At 42.0% G+C, this 14,830-nt stretch overlaps 1 protein-coding gene across 1 annotated transcript in view; it reads left to right on the top strand.

Annotated features, from left to right (window-relative positions):
• LOC137191889 (neuroendocrine convertase 1-like) overlaps nt 1–14,830 on the top strand; it is a 182,237-nt gene that overhangs the window by 12,808 nt on the left and 154,599 nt on the right. Inside the window, exon 3 of the mRNA XM_067602344.1 lies at nt 5,173–5,265. Within this exon, the coding sequence (XP_067458445.1) occupies nt 5,173–5,265 (93 nt within the window). The remainder of the gene's footprint in view (nt 1–5,172; nt 5,266–14,830) is intronic.

Below are 14,830 nucleotides of genomic sequence, written 5' to 3'. Positions count from 1 at the left end.
GAACTACCTGCAGCAACATAGTCAGGCTCAGATATTATTCTCTGGAGGCTTTGTCGGACTCTCACCAGCAGTACTGTCATGCTAATCCACTATTCAGCAGTGCTCTGGACTAAGGTCATTCATTGAAGAGATTCAGTTAGGCAATCACAAGAGCTTGAGAAGAGCATTTTGAATAGTCCTTCCTGTCAGCTTATACCTCTGTCTGGAGTCTGAAGGTCTGCAGTTGAATGTTGGAGTTGTCCTCAATCGGAGAAGAGGGCGAAAGGTCAGGGTGCTGCACTTCTGTATGCACCGTATGAGTGTCATAAATTCAATCTTCAAATGATGAAACCTTAGAAAGGATTTGAAGTAGTTTGTATTTCTTTGCTTTTGAAGCTTTTTAAGTAACGGACTCAACAATGTACATAGTTTTACGGTTGTAATGTCTGAAATACTCATTACCTTCAACAAAGAGGTTATGTTTTTATTACTGTCTATGTATCAGTTGTATGTGTATGAATGGTTGTCCTTTAATTTGTCTTAATTATCATTTTTTGCTTCTTACTCATCTCATTTTTTTAAATATTCTTTGTAAGGTGGATGAAGGACACAATGCAATGCAATGAAGTTGTTCTTTAAACCATAGTTTTGCTGGAGTTTTGACCTCTTCAGCCTCCATCTGTCAGTAAGCAGGATGTTTCACAAGCTATTTAACAACGTCAATTAAATTTGAATAAAGATAAACAGATTAGTCTTTTCTATAGAAAGCACCGTCATGTTTCCTGTAACCAGTTGCCACATTCTTGAAGGCACTGTGCAGTTGTCACCATGTCTAGATGATGCATATATACTACATATAAACTCTGGGTCTGTGATCCTGTAAAATTTGATGGTGTTTTGCTTGTAAGTATTAGTTCAGCAACATGATGAATTGAAATGTCCAAATCAAGATTTATACATAATATATAATTTGTAATATTAAAATAACTAGAAGATTGAACAGCCTTGGTGGTGGCAGCATTTGCTTTCTGAATGCTGTCTAACTTAATTGTATATTTTGACAACTAATAGTCTGGTAGACACAGAAAGTTAGTCATATCCTGTAAACTGTCTTGATTATACAAGCAATGAATGTGTTTTAGCCGTTGGTAACGGTAAAATGACATTTGTAAATGTTTGTGGAAAATGTTGCCTAGGTTGTCAAAATAAGAAAAAATACCCTATCAAACTAATAAAGATAATTAATAACTAATAAAGATAAGAAGAATGGCCACTGGGTACAGAGATGTCTCATTAAAGGAAAATGATTGGTTTACTTGGTTCTTACACCAGCCATTTGTCCTGTTGAAGCATTTTAAACAAGACATAGATCCCCAACCTGCTCCTGATGCATGCTGGGATAGTCTCACTCTGACCCTAAATAGATATGCAAGAGGAAAAGAGGTGATAAGAATGTAGGAAAAAAGAAGTAATACGTAAATTTCCCCAACATTTAATACAACAGCAGACATTATATAGACTTCTAACTCTGACACTTACTTTTATAAACTTACGTTTATGTTCATATATTGTGATCTATTCTTACTGTATTTACAATAAAAAAAGTAATAAATACCATGTCAATATCATATTAAATGTGTCTATTCATAGATTTTCTTGGTCATATGTTGGATATTCCTGATGAAGAGGTACAGTTAAACATCACTGTGCTTACAAAATGTAACATAGCAGCTGGAGTTTTTGATCAACGAATAATGTTGGATGGATGTTACCATAAAGTCATGTTACCTCATTATCAGTGTGTGTTCCTGGGTCCAGTAGATACGGTTTATGGATCTACCTCTGACTGCAGCCAGCTAGGACATCCTAATTCATGTCGAGCTTACTTAGTTCATTGTGCAATGACTCAAGCATACAGTAGCTATCTGTGTGTTTGTGTGTGTGTATATATGTGTGTGTGTGTGTTTGAACACTCTCATGATTAGTGTTCTCAGTGACTGGCTGGCTGATGGGGTTGATTTGTCCGACAGTGCTGCGTGTCAGGCAGGCTCAGCGTCCGCACTGGAGAACATGAGTGAAGGAGTGGATAATTGATAGTGACAAGGCGCTCCCAGCCTTAATTGCTGCTGGTGAATTAGATTACCTTTTCAAAGTGCCTTCATTAGCAGAGGGAGAGCCATACCAATGGTCCCCTGATTGGCCTCATATTGTTTTGCTGTGAACCTGCTCTGGCAGGGCCCAAAGATGCATGTGTGTGTGTGTGTGTTTGTTTTGGTTGGTATGAAATTACTCACTAATTTTCATGTATCGTTATAGTTTTACCGTGTGTTCATGTGTGTACGTTATGCACACCCAATGTCAAAGTCAAGTTGACAAAATGACACATTTAGCAGGAAGTAAGTATGTTTTTTTTATGGGCCACTGGCTGTGTCACAATTTTAAAGGGTTGGTTCAACCAAATTACAAAAAGAAAAACAAAACATATTGTCTTACTTACTCTAATGGTATTTAGCCACACATATTATTTTAGTTTTATTTTTCAGGTTTTGAGATATCTGTTGCTACCTCAGTACACTGGGGATAAATGGAAAATTGCTTTGAACAGCAATGTGTGCTTCCAGAAACATTGTCCTCCTCGTTACTGTGGATAATCCATAGACTTCACTGTCAACAGTTTTCACTGATACTACTTTCTACTGAAGAGATAGTCCCTATGACAACTGTTGACAGTGAGATCTGTGTGAAAATGCAGCGAGGATCCAAGTGCTGTTAGAAGCAGGAGACAGCAGACGCACTTAAAGAGCTTTATTATCTTGGCAAAACAAGTGCTAAAGCCAACAAGACTATCTGACCACTGTAACTTGGCATTTTTCAATTTATGGTGCTGAAAACAGGCCTAAGGTGACTATTCTCTGGCAGAAGCAGACTTGGAAGGCAAACTCAAGACCGAGGAAAGCAGCAAGCATCATCAGGGCCAATATGCTGTATATCTTAAGCAACAGAGGTACGCAATGATTTGATACTGTAATCTGGATCTTTACACTGGTGGCAAGGGAATGGATGGAAAGAGAGAGAGAGAGAGAGTGCGCTCTAGTCGCTCACAGCTACAGAATGGACACCATGGGGAAAGGACTATCCAGAGAAACAGGGACAGTTTTACTGGAAAGAGATAAAAAGGTTTTTACAATGTAAATGTTCAATCCTTTGTGCACCACAATGAAATTTCATTTACTTCCATTGTTGAGAGTGGAGGCAGAGATCTCAGAGACACACATCTCAAAATGAAATCAAGCAAATAAAAGCAAAACTATCTGCATGGCTACATAATCTGGAGCCCCTGAAAGGTCATGGTGGTCATTCTGTTTACAGCCCCAAATGTGTTACCAATAGCTTCACCACAATGCTCAGCCAACACAACAATGTCACAACCAGGTTTTCAGAAAGAATTTGTTTTATTATTTTGTTCCACTATAATGAGATTATAGCTCAAGGTTAGTCAGCAGAGAAGTTCTTCAGTCACAGAGAAGTTTCTACCACTTTGCTGCCAGTATAAAAATAAAAACCCTAAAAGCTTGCAGAGAGCAAGCAGGGAAAGTGTAGAGGTTTATCATTCTGCGCAGAGACTGTAACATGAGCATTTTCTTTGTTTAAAAAAAAAAAAAGGAAGTTTCTGCCCAAACCCAAAAGTCCAATACCTTACCCCCTCTTCATCCCCTGCAGCACCCGTCTCAGCTCCAGCCATCCTTCCTCATCCCTTTTCCATATCTGTCTCCAGTCACTGCTCCATCACAGCTCCTTGCTCCGTCCTCATCCCCCAGTACCTCCCATCCCAAGAAACCCACTGGCATCCCCATCCCTGTCTCATGCTTCATCCCTGCTCCAGCCGGCCCGCAGCCCCCCGCTGAGTAAAATGAAGTGTGCCGGCGTCAGGGGAGTCGTGTGTGCTCAGTTCAGCTCAGCTCAGCTGGGCTGCCAGCGTTATGAACTTACTGTGTGATTATTGTTGGAGCGAGACTCCTCCACCCAGGAGGTCTGCACTGATGGGTACTATGTCACCGGGTACAGCCAGCCATGGAGGGTGAGATGAGAGAGCAAAGGAGGGGCGAACAGAAGGGATAGAAACCGGGGTGAAAAAAAGGACACAGAGAGGGGAAGTGAAATACTGTTGGTAGGGGAGATGGAGAAAAGTAACAGGGATCAAGGGAGAAAGGATGGAAAAAGATAGAGGAAGGGGAGAGAATCATCAAAGGGGGGAAAAAAGCCAAGCTGAGCAAGGAAAGACTGATGTATACCTATCGCAGCAGACAAAGACAAGGGGAGACACACAGGGAGTGACATAAAGAAGAAGAAGCAGAAGAATAATGTGCCGGGAGAAGAAAGAGAGGCAGCGGGGAAATCAGCAGAGGAGAGAAAAAGAAGGAGAGACGGGGAGGGTGGGTAGAAAAGAAAGGCAAAGAGAGAAATTAGAGTGAAAATTTTCAAGCGAGTGATGTGCGCTGTGATTGTTTTCTTTCTCTCTCTCCCCCTCTCTCTCTCTGTGTCGCTCTAAACGGTCGGGATGTGGCCTGTATCTGCCGGCAAGAAGGAACTCAATTTGGGACAATTTACTCGGCAGTCTCAGCCCTGATGCACCTCAGGGACAGAGAATAGAGAGAATGAAAGTGAAGGAAGATAGAATCAGCAAGGCACACACACACGCGACGTGCGCCTTGCACACAATTGCCGCCGAGTAGATTTCACTTAGTTAGTTCTAACTCTCCCAGGCGGTCAATACGATTGAGTTTATAAGGCTTGGAAATGAAAAGCCCAGGATAAGGTTAGATAAACTGTGTGCTATTTGATTTCGGGCCCACCTCTCCCAGAAAACTCACACAAGACAGATGGCCGAAGGGGATGCACTGAAATCATGTTGCGCAAAGGGTCGTATGGGTGATTAAGGCGGAATGTGTTTGACCCTCACACTTTACATGTCGTGGTCTCTCTGTAATGATGAAAACACTTGCATCTTTTTTCAGCATCATTTTACATTCTCATCATACCCTGAGCTTTGGAGGGTGTAATGTTTTCTAAATCTTAAATAAAAGGCACTTGACTAAACACATTTTATATCAAATCTTGTTTCCTGTAACCCTTTAGGTCATGAAAGTGAGTGGTTCTATATACTGACCACAGTGCTTGTTTCCATGCTGACAGGTTGGCAGTCTGAAGTGTCTGTTCACCCTGAAAGACAGCAGGGGGCGCCCTGACAGAGCCTCCTTTGAGAACAGACTGGCGACCACAGCAGGGGTAAGTGTTTTTAATTGTCTTGATAAATAAACACTCTGCTGAATAAAATTCTGCGTTAGGATCTAGAGGGGGAATCAAGCTACAGGTTCCCTAAGGGCCGGTTTAGACCAGGGTTTCACGACAAGACAAAACCGTTTTAGAACATTGCAGCAGTGTAAAAAGGCCCGTCTCAGCTCAACTCAAGCTGACTGGTGGTGTCACCTGCGACTCAGCTGGTCATGTTGCCAGTGGCGGGTTTTAGAACATAAGGTACCGTCACCTGTTTCAATAGCCAATGAGCTCATAGTGAAGTCAGCTGGTCAAGTCAGTTACAAACTGTCAGCTGGTTGAAATGACAGAATGTTTGATGGAGGAAAGAGAGGATTACCTCATCAATTTGTTTGAGGAACAGCTGTGACTGTATGACACAAGCATAAACATTTGCAATATAAGTGCAATCCAAAGTCTGATTTGGTTTATTGAACGGGACACCCCTGCTATGTTTTCGCCATTTCATCAATACTAGAACTGCAGCTGTAGCAAGTAACTCACTAACACTATTCTTATTCATATTTTAAGACGCTACAAAGTGTCCAGCTACGAAAAAGCCTGAAAAACCAGCAGTTAGAACAGAAGTACAGAGAGTCGTTGCTACAGAAACAATACACCATCTTGTCTAGTCACATTGGTGTAAATGGTGGATGTATAAAGAGAACTGGAATGGATCAAATTATGACAGTCAGACGAGTCATCTGCTAATTTACAGATGTCTCTTTCACAATGTAAGACTATGGGGAAAGAGTCTTTTTGGGCCCAATAGCATCACGTGACGTTGTAATTACACGGTTTGGCCACTATGTCAAATTAGCCTCAAAGCCCGGCGCTGTTCCTGTATCCAGTTCTCTTTATACAGCCATGGTGTAAAACATTGACTGTATATAAATATGGACGACATGACAGCTCTCCAAAAGTGAAGTCTAAACATCTTGATCACCCCCTTGTGGCTGGCTGCAGTATAGGTCATAAGCCCTGCCTCCTCCATATTAGCGGATGGGACATGAGCCAAACTAAAAAATCAAAATACATGTCATTTTAGGTGGTTATTATCACGCTAATATTTTTCTGATAAGTTTGCCTTTAATTAGTTATTTGATGATATAAAAAGGGGGTATGACATCATGATTGACAGCTGTGACGGCGGCTTTCAAACTTCCATCAGGCAGCAGGATGGCTGAGGGGACGTGTCCCGCCGGCCGTCATCCCACCGCCTCACTCTACTGCGCAGACTCTGCCGCCAAATGACATCACACAAGCAAGATGGCAGCTCCTGCAAAAGAGATATTTTGGCTTCACTTTTGCATAGCGGCAGGAAGTGGAGACGTGTCGTCCATATTTATATAGTCTATCGTGTAAACTGGCAGGTTTCAGAATGTTGCACGCTGGTGCATTATAAGTAGTTGCAAGTTTCAACTCGTCTCGTTGTGAATCTTTGGTCTGGACTGGTCTTAAAGCTGCCACTCTGAGGTTGTTTTTTTTTGTTGTTTTTTTTTTGGCCTGACTCGCTCTGTCTGTGTAACACAGCGGGAAATGGATTTGTAACTACAGCAAATCAGAGCGTTCAGCTACTTAGACGTGACTGTTTGATGCATTTAACACGGCCACGTCAAGGTGAATTCACACCCAGGCTTTGCTTCTGATTTTACACAGCATGTATATGCAAATGGAAGTTCATTTGGCTGGTGTTGCTGTTTTAATCAGGGTCTAGTGTTGATTAGCGAGAAGGAGAAAAAAAAACAAAACAGAAACAGAGCATTGTGGTGAGTAATGGCTGAAAGTTGTTTACCTTGCATGTGTAGCTCGTGTACCTGTTCCACCCAATATCACTTTGCGCCCCCCCCCCCCTCGCAACCTTCAACAAGCCGTTCTGCATCACACTCAGAGCGCACAATGCAGCCTCCTCACCGGGCTTCCGTTGCCAGGGAAACCGTCACCCACGGAGACATCCCATGACAGCACAGGGTGAAGGAGGAGGGACGGGAGGGGTTGGAGCTTCGGCCCTGTCCTTTCTCCAGGGTGCACCAGACCTCTGGCCCTTCCCCAACGCACTGCCCCTTCAATATCACACACACACACACACAAACGGCACAAAGCACACACACACACACGCACACACATTCAAGCAAGAGAAATGGACAGAAAGTAAAAAGAGAGAAGGTTCCAAAGTTTCTGATTCAGACTTATCATCTGAGTCAGTCTGCGTGTGATTAATTGAAGTAATTTATGCGCAATCTCCAATGACTCCATGTATGCTTCATGATTTCATTAAACTGTAACTTTAATTACTTTTCTACCATCGTAACTTTATGTGAAAATGAATTTGCACCCCCAAAATTCCCCACATTCTGTAATGAGTCTTAAATTTAACGGATTGCACAAATAATGTTTTAGGATAATGAACAATTGCATACTTAGACATTGCCTCACCAGCCATTGTTGCATTCCTAAATGCCTTGCCATAGAGGTCTGTTGGTTGGCTGTGTTATATGTGAACTAATCTTTCTTTTTAGCTTGTTTTTTTAGAAAAAAAAGCTCTCTAATACCACTAACTTGAACCCAATAGAGAAACTTCTTTATTTGGTAGATCATTTCCGAGTACTTGAACCAATCAGACTAATAGAATCTGCTTTAATTGCATTTTTAGGCTAAAAACAGTCAATATTGTCATAATTTTATGGATGATGTATTTATGGTGGGTTATTTGTTGCCAAACACAATTACAATGTGTTAGCTACAGTAGATGGCAAGCTGCCAACGCCTGAGCTGTACTCCATCCGCCCACCTCTGACCAGGCCTCTGTCTACAGAAACCTCTGCTGCTTCTCACTTTGCATCACACACTGTTCTTTGCATCGCATGGCAGGTGGGTTACATTACAGAGCTCACTAATTACTGCACCACACAAGGTTTAGTAAGTAGCAATGTTAAGACTAAGTTGGTGTTAGTTTAATTCTTGACAAACTGGCTTCTAGGGGAATTAACACTATTACGAGTCACAATAACATGATAAAATTGCCATCCTGGAATCACACATAAGGTGTTAAGTGTGTTATTCTTTTGAAAGCATTGTATTTGTTCAAAATGAAAGACACTTACTGGTGTATCGTTGTGTGGCAAAAGCATTATGAGATGGTGTTTTCATGCATTAGATCGACTCCACTTGAGAGGTGGAACTAAACTGTGTGTTGTTTGTTCCTAGTTCTCCATGAAGTTTTTGAATTTTAAGTAAAAGTGTTGAAAGTTTCAGAACTGGTAAAATCTTGTCTGTTGAACATCAGGAGAGGTTTCAGCGTTATAGCCTCTAAAACCAGAATAAAAGGTCAGAAACCTTTCCTCGTCATGATTTTGATGTTTTTGTACAGAACAATCAAATCCAGCATCCTTGGATTTAGCCCACCATCAAAATCGCTTTATAAATTACACCACATGAGGATGGATGTGCAACTAAAATGCTCTGAAGATGAGGTCAAACAAACTGGCTGTGAACTGTGTTGGTGTGCTGTTAAAATCCTCTTCAAATATTTGAATTGTTAAAGGCTTTATTTTGTTTTACTTTAAATGCTAACTTAAAATACAATTCAGTGAAGATGGCAAAGACCTCTGTGCAGTATTTCTTGTCAACCACATAGGTTCCCATAATACAGTAATATACTTTAATTTAAGTCAAATTTATTGCCACATAGGTAAACTAATCATAACTACTGTGCAGGTGCAGTTACAGTATGATTATACAATGTCATCTGATGTGATTTTAACAGTCTGTCAATTCAAGTGACATCACATGTCTACTGGATTATGTTAATGTGCCAAAAAATGTACATTACACTCATGTAACAGTATTATGACAACACATCATGTACTATGGTTGTAACTATACAGTGCTGAGAAATATACTTTAATAATATGATCTAAAAGAAGAGAAAGTGAAACATACAATAGATTTTACAATGTCTAGATAATGATGAGGAACCATGATGACAAATGATAATGGATTATAAAATATCAAAAATACCTCCATCAGAGTTAAAGCAAATTATTGTTTAGGTCCTGAAAAGAACAATACTGTAATCATGAATATGATGGCGTTCCCTAACAGAGGATCGATAAACACATGCCATAAATCAGTGCAATCTGCAGCATTTAGTTACAGCAGTCCATAGGAATGAGGCTCTGAGGTTCATATGTGGAGAGCTGGACTATAACAGCCTATTGTGTACAGCACACACACATATACACATATATACACAAACACACACACACACACACACACACGCAATCAAGGTCCGTGGTGGTCTCTCAGAGGAGGAGGAGGTTTTGCCACCATGTAATCCCGACCCTCTGTCAGCAAAGCAACAATCAGCTCTTGTATTAACCGCACTACTAATGATATAATTAGCAAGGCTGTGGAAAAACAGCTCTACACAAACATGTGAGGGCTCCAAGACAACACACAGATAAGGCTGCATTACACACACACACACACACACACACACACACACACACACACACACACACACACACTCACTGTCGCTTTCACATAGCTAACACATATTACGCACATACATTGTGACCTAAACGGATACAAAGACACACTTACACACATTACCTTAAGACATACAAACAGGAATATAGTAATATCTGTGTGTTTTCTTTCTTCTCTCATGTCTCTCTGTGCTTTGATTACTTCAGGTGTCGCCTCCCCTCAGTGACCCTCATCCTAACTGTCCTCACACAGTTTCACTCAAACACACAGACATGTCTTTGACTAAACTCTACTCTGACCTTTCACAAAACATCTTGGACGCTAACCCCCTGCACACTTATTACACACACATAGTCAGGCATTGGTCCTGGTTTTAACAGTTTATTTCCTTGTCTTTAGGTCTGTCTATTTAATGTAAGCTGCAGCTGTGTGGAAGCTGTGCTTAATTGTTACTGCCTCTCTAGCCAGCAGCAGCAAGGCTCAGAGACAGAGAGTCAAAAGACATGCAGAACTGGTGTTGTCGTCATATAGACAAAAAAGAAAGAAAATTAAACAAAATTATATAAGGAGTTACCTGTTTTTACCAGGATCAGAAGATGTAATCATCAGAAGCCAACATCAGGTCAATCAGCCAATCCAACATGGCTCCAACACATTTTAAGTGGTGCTTATCCAACCAATGTAAGGTTTAGTTAGCCTATCAGCGGCTAATCTCACATTTGTCATGAAACAAATACTTAAGATACAGCTAAGCTGAGCCAGCAAAACCATTGTTTGCAAAGAAGTGTAGAATTTATTCCATTTTTCTCAGTGGTAACAAAACCTTGTCTCACATTGCAATAAGTGGTTTGAACATACAGTAGATAGATCAAACAAACAAAACAGTTTTTGCTTTTGTCGTTTATGAAGTCTACTCAATTGTAAATACACATAATACTGAGTAAGCTTGCCTTGGCAGTGTTTGTGACATGACACATGGTTTAAAATGTGGTTGCTAATTTAAAACATTTTTTACAGTGCTGTTTTGCACATGCAGGCTTTGCCTTATACAGTATGTGCTGCTATATACTTAAGGTGCGGTCACAATAGCACCAGCGAATAGAATTTTCATGGAGGATAAGTGTGTACATTATAAAATGGAAGATAACTGAATTCCATAATACAAGAATTCCCTCATTCAAACACACCGACTAAATGAACTCCAAAACAAAATGGAGGAACACGACCTGCGGAGCCTAAAACAACCATCGACTATACACTGGCTGTCGCCAGAGAGGGCAGTTAAGGGCATGCGTGCCAACTGGGTTGCTCTGGTGTTGGAGGAGGAGGAGGAAGCTGCGAGAGACTTCCCAGTAGCTAAGGGTATTGGAAAGCACCTCCAAACGTACATGTTCCCTGCCTTGACTCACCTGCTGAGTGACATCTTGGCCGTGGTGAACTGCATGAACCTTACGTTCCAAAAAGATGTTAACATCTCCTCCATCCAACGTGTCATGAACATGACCCTAGCTAGCCTAGAGGACTTAATGAATGGACCAGGTGAAGCAGAGACCTGAGACTTTACAAGACGGCAAGTTCTATGGCATCACACTCACGCAGGTAGACACGCAGACCTTTTCAATTTTGCGCACAGAGTACATTGAAGAGTTAACTAAATCTATCAAAAAAAGATTCCCTTTGGAGCATGTGGGCATCATCAGTGACCTCGACACTGCACTCAACGCATCTCACTATCCAGGTGCTAACAGCATGTTGAAGAGCTATGGACTGGATGCTTTGGAGTGTGTCTGTTACCGCAACGAATCACAGAGGGGTGCAGCTGCCCCACTGGTGCAGAAAGAGCGCACTATGCGGGATTTTCCTCCTGGTGAAGCAAGTGCTTGCAGGATCTCAGCAGGAAATCCCACGTTCAGAGTCTTGCCAACTTCTGATCACTTCCTTGGGGGAAATGTGGAAGTGGCACTGGTAATTCCAGTCTCCAGTGTGGCAGCAGAGCGCGGGTTCAGCCTTCAGAAAAAAATTAAAACGGCCATGAGAAGTCGTCTGCCTGAGGCAAAGACGCAAAACCTAATGACAATCGTCTCTGCAGCAATCTCCCTTGATTCGTTTGATTACGCACAAGCGAGCACCCAGTTTAAGTCCATATGGACCAGGAGGAAGGTTTGAGCTCAGGCTAGGCTACAGCAGGTTAATTGAGTTTAATTCCGTTGATTTCTTGTATGTGGTTTGTTCATATTTTAATTGTAATTGTCTAATTTTGTAAAATTGCATGGTTCATATTTTCCTGTTCCGGCACAATGGCCACATTGTTATGTTGGCCTCCGCTGTCACTGCACGAAAAAAAAATCATTGATCTGGTGTCCATAAATAAATAAATACATAATCTATAAGCTTGTTTTGTAAATTAATGATTAGAATTGAAAATGAATGAATGAAAACAAAAGCTATTTAATGTGTCTCATCATTAAAAAATGAAACTCAAAATAACTGGTAATAATAGACGATGACTGAATTTATACGACCTTGTCTGTCAAGATGACGGACAATGAGAAAGTCTAACGCAACTGTGGCATATTATCCTTTCTCAGGCTGCAATTACATTTGACAGGAGGCTAATGTGACCGTACCTCAAGTCACTCACCTTTTATGTGTGCACTGAAAATTTACAAGGCAAACAATCAAGAGTAGCTCATTCAACCCCATGATGGCAGCCCGTATTAAAGGGCAGAGTCTTTGACCTGTGGTCATTTCATGTTGTGAACCATGAACTGTCGCATGTCATTTTCCTGATTCATGTTACTGGTGTTACATCATCATTAGACTTTTGTTAATTCGAAAAACACAAAGCTAGTGCAGGAAATCTGAGGGACTGGACTGGACTCTGAATCACCCACGCTATGTCCTCTCATTAGGCTGGTGGTGACAGTAGCCATTCTTGATATTCTTGATTCAACATTTATTTTTTGTGGTATCGTACAGGAATATGCACTTTTACTCTCTTGGAGTCAACCAGGTGTGTCACTTCAGTGGCTAATTACGAGTCAGACGCGTTCCCGCCTTGTGTGACATCAGTTCTGACCTTCTAATTTCTACATGTATACAGACTAATCTACTAAACTAGAAAACCTATCATAACACTTTGTTTTATATAAGAGTTTTGTTTAGGATTTAGTTAGCTCAGAGTTAGCTAATTGCAGTGTCTGGTTAGCTAGCAAACTATCATTGGTATTTTAAGTGTGGTGGTACTTCAGAGTTAACTCATGCATTTAGTTTCATTAATGATCCATGTTTATCAAAACTTGGGGATTTGAACACCTGTTCTTTGTTAGCTGTTTGCTAAAGAGAGAATTCATTTAAGCCTTAGCAAGTTGCCTTCATTGTTATTGATTTTGTTGTTTGGGTTATTCTGGTAATAACTAGTTTAGGTATTGGCAATACTATGCAGTATTTTGAATGTAAGAAAACTTGGGTTTCATACGTAGAACAGGTGGCGAGCTAGAAAGCATTATTAAGCTAGTTTTCACTTGCTCAGCTCCATCTTGATCCTACAGATGCTCTCTCTCTCTCTCTCTCTCTCTGTCTGCCTGTCTCTCTCTACCACCCACTTTTCTGTCCACACAAGACAGAAAAAACATTAGAATTTTCCCTCACTGCTGAGGCGGTTCTGTGCTTCTTTTTTTTTTCCTCTCATTTTTCTTTTTTTTCTCTCTCTCTCTCTCTCTTTGCTATTTTTTTAAAGACTCCAGTCACATCCGCAATCCCGCGGCCCTATAAGGAGCTTTCACGCTTTTTGGTTTGCTTTAGATGTTTAATACCCCCTCTCTTTTGTGTCAGGGAGCCGGAGAGGCGTTAAGAAGCGCTGATAAACCCCACTTAGATCCCTTCCTGGCCCGTCACCCCGGCCTGCCGGGCCGCTTTAGCAGGGAACTGATCTGTGACGGCCTGCCACTCAAACTGAGCACTTCTGAAGGCTGACACAATGGAGTGAGCAACACACCAGAGGGCCCAGGGGTGGGTGGAGAGGGGGAGGAGGGAGGGCGAGGCGGAGGAGGGAGAGGAGGCCAAGAGGTGCCCTAAAAGAAGGCTAGAGGAGGGGCCAGAGTGTATCTCCACGTTATCTTTCTCCTCTCTTTCAATATATGCAATTTTCCCTCCCTCCCCTTGTTGCACGCTGCTGTAGAGCACCCACTTTCTTTTATTTTTTTCCTTTTTCTAACATGTCTCTGTGTTGGTTTCACTGTTCATCTTCTGGTCAGCGGTAACACACACAACCCCTCTTCTCTCGCTCTCTGAGGTTGGGGCTATCAGTCTGCTAGACATAAGAGATTGAATGAAGAGGCACAGAGTTGCCGGGTGGGGTGGGGGTGTTGAGAACCAGATAGGGATCAGTGGAGCATCAGGGTCTGGGTGCTGGTGGGTTGGGTCATGTGGTGCGTTCACTGCTGTGTGGCATAATGGGTCTAGCCAGCTCCAGACCCAGGCCAAGGCCGACAGAGCGTCAGGAAGCACAGCGTTGTGATTGACAGGCGGAGGGAGCGGTGAGCTGGGGAGAGGGGCATGTGGCCACTGCCGCTGCCATCGCCATCACTTTCCCAGGGGGCCGTGGGTGGGTAGCGAAGCCCAAAATGTCAGCGCTGATATCTGTGCAGCTCGGCTCGTATCACACTGCTGCAGCTGCCTGCCATCCACCGCATCCACTCATTCATATAGAGACATGGGAGTATTATGTGTGCACACACACAGGGGGGTACACACAAATACACTCTCACACTTTTCTTTCTGTGTTTCTTCACCACCTTGCTCAATCATTCACTCCTCTGCAGAGCCGTACACAGACATATATTCTGAAAACACACATACATCCTAAGTCCCTCTATCTTCCTGTCTTTCTTCTCCTCCTCCTTCACACATTCACATAGCGTCCCTGTCAGTTCTACCTCAGCCGTTCAATCATGCAAGTGCTCCACTGCTCTCTTTTCTTCCTCACTGTTGGAAAACGATTTTCCAAACAAGTTTATTTTTTTTATAGTCCTGCATTTGTCCATTT

The sequence above is a fragment of the Thunnus thynnus genome, chromosome 10 (assembly GCF_963924715.1).
Source record: "Thunnus thynnus chromosome 10, fThuThy2.1, whole genome shotgun sequence".
NCBI lineage: Eukaryota > Metazoa > Chordata > Actinopteri > Scombriformes > Scombridae > Thunnus > Thunnus thynnus.
Note: the sequence above shows the minus strand (reverse complement) of the source record. Positions and strands in the feature narration are given on the sequence as shown.